Below are 4,787 nucleotides of genomic sequence, written 5' to 3' on the forward strand. Positions count from 1 at the left end.
AATAGCACCTTTCAGATGAATTTGTGGAACCATTGGAAAATTGTTTGGAGATCAGAGGCTCTCCCAAAAATAAAAAATTTTATATGGCTCCTGCTGAAAGGCAAAATCTTAACAACAGAGAACCTAAAAAGAAGAGGCATCAATGGCCCATCCAGATGCCCCAACTGTTGCAATGCCAAAGAAACGATGCATCATCTATTCATAGAATGCCCTTTTGCTGTTGAATGCTGGGAAAAAATGTCTTCCACTGGAAATTTAATTTGGGAACCTCAGCATACCATAGCGGAGAGAATCTACAAATGGAGAAAATGTTGCCCCTGGAAAGAAAAAAGAAGCAACTTGGTGAAGAGAGTATGGAACATTCTCCCTCACACCTTGCTATGGCGTATCTGGTTAGCTAGAAATCGAAAAATTTTCCAAGACAAGAGCTCAACTACACAAATAACCTGCAACAAAGCCATAATCCTTGCTCTGGAAACTATCTCAATCAACACCACTGGAAAGATAGATGCAACAAGATATAGTGTGGAGGAGCGAGATTTCATAAGTTACATTCTGGAAAAAAATCATAATGTACAGGAAGGTAGCAGGAGGGATGCACAGAGAAAGGCAGAAGCTAGCTCATGGAAAGTTAGATTAAAAGAAGAGGAGTTCGCCAATTGGATACAAAACTGCAACTGCTTCTATCTATTCTTCGACAGGGCATCTAAATCAAATCCTAGTACAGCTGGAGCAGGGGGGCTGATTATCAACGCCAATGAGGAGTGCATCCTCCATTATGAGTGGGGTCTAGGGAAGGTCTCAAATAATAGAGCTGAAGCACTAGCTTTGTTTCAGGGCCTAACTCAGTTAGGCAAACTGAGGATAAAGAAGGCAAAGGTATTCGGTGATTCCTCTGTTGTCATCTGCGTAATGGTCCATCAGCAGGACTCTCCCAACACTCTCCTTTAGCAAATTAACAGACGCAATCAAATTTTGTATCAGGCAATGGATGACATTCAATACTACCATATTCTTCGTAACCTTAACAAGAGGGCTGACGGTTGCGCCAACAGTGCGTGTGGAAGGCCAGTTGGCACCCTAAGCTGCAACTCTAAGGAGACTTACCAACCTTTGCCATGACTCCAAATAAACTCAACAGCGTTAAGCCTAAAAGCACTGACAGAATCGACTGGAATCATCTTCCTCGGGATTTCAACAAGATTGCTTACTGTAGCAGGATATTGCAAGGACACGAAATCCACAAAATACTCATTAAGCTTGACAATCTCATCAAATCTGCCGGCAGATGTCTCCTCAGATCTGATTCATGGATCCTCCAGGACATCTCTCTGGTCTACCCTCAGGATTCCCTCCTTCATCCCGTGACTGGTTGGTCCCTCTCCCGCCTCACCACTCTCCAGCTTCTTCCTATATCTCACCCCCTTCCTTCATTCATCAACGCTAAGTATTCCTCACTTCGTCGCTTGCTCCCTGTTATTGCTTCCAAGCGAACTTGTCCTCAGGTGATTTCTCGTGTGCTGTGTTGTCTATCGAACCGTCGCTTCTGCTTCAGAGATAGTCTCTGCCCTCTGTGTAGCGATCCGAACCTGTCTAACCATGATTCAAATTTCTGGGAAAAAAAATTGTTAACTAAAAAGTAAGACTCTTTATCTAAATTATTGATAAGAATCAGATAAGCCCTCAAATTAAAATCTTCTGAACTATTTTGAGCCTACAAAGGGATCAAATTTCTAAGGTGCATGCTTTTCGTTTACATCCATCTTAACTCTAGATTTAGTGAGCATAGAGGGGGATTTAATTTCTTGATGATAATGTTAGAGTTTGTTCTATTTGCAGAGTTTGTGAAATCTTACAAAGACCCGGGATTTCACACGAGTGAGAGAGACAATTTACTTGATGTGGTTTATAAACATGTATATGCATCTCCTTGATAGGGATGAGTAAGTGGAGGGATATGGAGATGAGTATGAGATTGTTTTGTGTGAGAAATCCATCACAACTTGCTAGATTTCTCACTCTACAATGTTTCTATGTGCTTGAGTTTGCGCTAAAAGGAAATCTAACACATGTTAGGTTTTCTTTTACATTGAAATGTTGTTAATCTAGCACACATTAGACTTATTTAGTCCTAAAATTTTGTTACGTTCTTGTTGTTTGTGCTAGAAGGAAATATAGCATGTGTTAGATTTCTTTCAAATTTAGATGTGTTTGTGTTTCTGTTGGAAGAAAATTTAACACAAGCTAGATTTCTTATACTCTACAATGTTGTTGTTGGCAACGTGCTTGTACTTGTGGTAGACATAAATGTAGCACTTGCTAGATTTCTCAATTTACAATGTTTCTATGTGCTCAAGTTTGCGCTAAAAAGAAATCTAACACATGTTAGATTTTATTTTACATTGCAATGTTGTTAATTTAGCACACATTAGACTTATTTAGTCCTACAATGTTGTTATGTTCTTGTGTTTTTGCTTGAGGGTAATATAACATGTGTTATATTTCTTTCAAATTAGAATGTGCTTATTTGTGTTGGAAGAAAATTTAATACAGTTTATAATTCTTATACTCTACAATGTTGTTGTTGGCAACTTGCTTGTATTTGTGGTATACATAAATCTAACACTTGCTAGATTTCTCATTCTACAATGTTTCTATGTGCTTGAGTTTGCGCTAAAATGAAATCTAACACATGTTAGATTTTCTTTTACATTGCAATGTTGTTAATCTAGCACACATTAGACTTATTTAGTCTGACAATGTTGTTATGTACTTGTGGTTGTGATAGAAGGAAATATAGCACGTGTTAGATTTCTTTCAAATTTAAATGTGCTTGTGTTTGTGTTGGAAACAAATTTAACACAAGCTAGATTTCTTATACTCTACAATGTTGTTGTTAGCAACGTGCTTGTATTTGTGGTAGACATAAATCTAGCACTTGCTAAATTTCTCACTCTACAATGTTTCTATGTGCTTGAGTTTTCTTTAAAAGGAAATCTAACACATGTTAGATTTTCTTTTACATTGCAATATTGTTAATCTAGCACACGCTAGACTTATTTAGTCCTACAATGTTGTTATGTATTTCTGTTTGGGCTAGAAGGAAATATAGCATGTGTTAGATTTATTTCAAATTTAAATGTGCTTGTGTTTGTGTTGGAAGAAAAATTAAACAAGCTAGATTTCTTATACTCTACAATGTTGTTGTTGGCAACGTGCTTGTATTTGTGGTAGACATAAATCTAGCACTTGCTAGATTTCTCAATCTACAATGTTTCTATGTGCTTGAGTTTGTGCCAAAAGGAAATGTAACACATGTTAGATTTTCTTTTACATTGCAATGTTGTTAATCTAGCACAAATTAGACCTATTTAGTCCTAAAATGTTGTTATGTTCTTGTGTTTGTGCTAGAAGGAAATATGACATGTGTTAGATTTCTTTCAAATTTAAATGTGCTTGTGTTTGTGTTGGAAGAAAATTTTACACAAGCCAGATTTCTTATACTCTACAATGTTGTTGTTGGAAACGTGCTTGTATTTGTGGTAGACATAAATCTAGCACTTGCTATATTTCTCAATCTACAATGTTTCTATGTCCTTGAGTTTGCACTAAAAGGAAATCTAACACATGTTAGATTTTCTTTTACATTGCAATGTTGTTAATCTAGCACACATTAAACTTATTAAGTACTACAATGTTGTTATGTTCTTGGGTTTGTGCTCGAAATATAACATGTGTTAGATTTGTTTCAAATTTAAATTTGCTTGTGTTTGTGTTGAATAAAATTTAACACAAGCCACATTTCTTATACTCTACAATGTTTTTGTTGGCAATGTGCTTGTATTTGTGGTAGAGATAAATTTAGCACTTGCTAGATTTGTCACTCTACAATGTTTCTATGTGCTTGAATTTGTACTAAAAGTAAATCTAACACATGTTAGATTTTCTTTTACATTGCAATGTTGTTAATCTAGCACACATTAGACTTATTTAGTCCTACAATGTTGTTATGTTCTTGTGTTTGTGCTAGAAGGAAATATAGCATGTGTTAGATTTCTTTTCAATTTAAATGTGCTTGTGTTGGTGTTGGCAATGTGTTTGTATTTGTGGTAGACATAAATCTAACACTTACTAGATATCTCAATCTACAATGTTTCTATGTGCTTGAGTTTGCGCTAAAAGGAAATCTAACACATGTTAGATTTTCTTTACCATTGCAATGTTGTTAATCTAGAACACATTAGACTTATTTAGTCCTAAAAAAATTTTATGTTCTTGTGTTTGTGTTGGAAGAAAATTTAACACAAGCTAGATTTCTTATACTCTACAATGTTGTTGTTGGCAACATGCTTGTATTTGTGGTAGACATAAATCTAGCACTTGCTAGATTTCTCACTCTTCAATGTTTCTATGTGCTCATGTTTGCGCTAAAAGGAAATCTAACACATGTTAGATTTTATTTTACATTGCAATGTTGTTAATCTAGCACACATTAGACTTATTTAGTCCTACAATGTTGTTATGTTCTTGTGTTTGTGCTCGAAGGAAATATAACATGTGTTAGATTTCTTTCAAATTCAAATCTGCTTGTCTTTGTGTTGGAAGAGAATTTAACACAACCTAGAATTCTTATACTCTACAATGTTGTTGTTGGCAATGTGGTTATATCTGTGGTAGACATAAATCTAGCACTTGATAGATTTCTCACTCTACAATGTTTCTATGTGATTGATTTTGTGCTAAAAGGAAATCTAACACATGTTAGATTTTCTTTTTACATTGCAATG

General features: G+C 35.4%; 1 protein-coding gene across 1 annotated transcript; it reads left to right on the plus strand.

Moving 5' to 3' along the window:
- Positions 1-380: 380 nt before the first annotated feature.
- Positions 381-1,122, plus strand: LOC149221489 (uncharacterized). The gene is made up of 3 exons (XM_089387391.1): positions 381-392; positions 580-879; positions 985-1,122. The coding sequence occupies exons 1-3, from the start codon at positions 381-383 to the stop codon at positions 1,120-1,122; spliced, it is 450 nt and encodes a 149-aa protein (XP_089243517.1).
- The last annotated feature ends 3,665 nt before the right edge of the window (positions 1,123-4,787 follow it).

The sequence above is a fragment of the Pinus tabuliformis genome, chromosome Q, assembly GCF_031772625.1.
Source record: "Pinus tabuliformis cultivar Carrire ecotype Pingquan chromosome Q, CPIR1, whole genome shotgun sequence".
NCBI classification, from domain to species: Eukaryota; Viridiplantae; Streptophyta; class Pinopsida; order Pinales; family Pinaceae; genus Pinus; species Pinus tabuliformis.

What these genes read in the sequence shown, in the direction of transcription:
- LOC149221489 (XM_089387391.1), top strand. An exon ending in TGAGGATAAAGAAGGCAAAG is followed by an intron (nt 880 to 984) that starts GTATTCGGTGAT and finishes ATTTTGTATCAG; the next exon opens with GCAATGGATGACATTCAATA.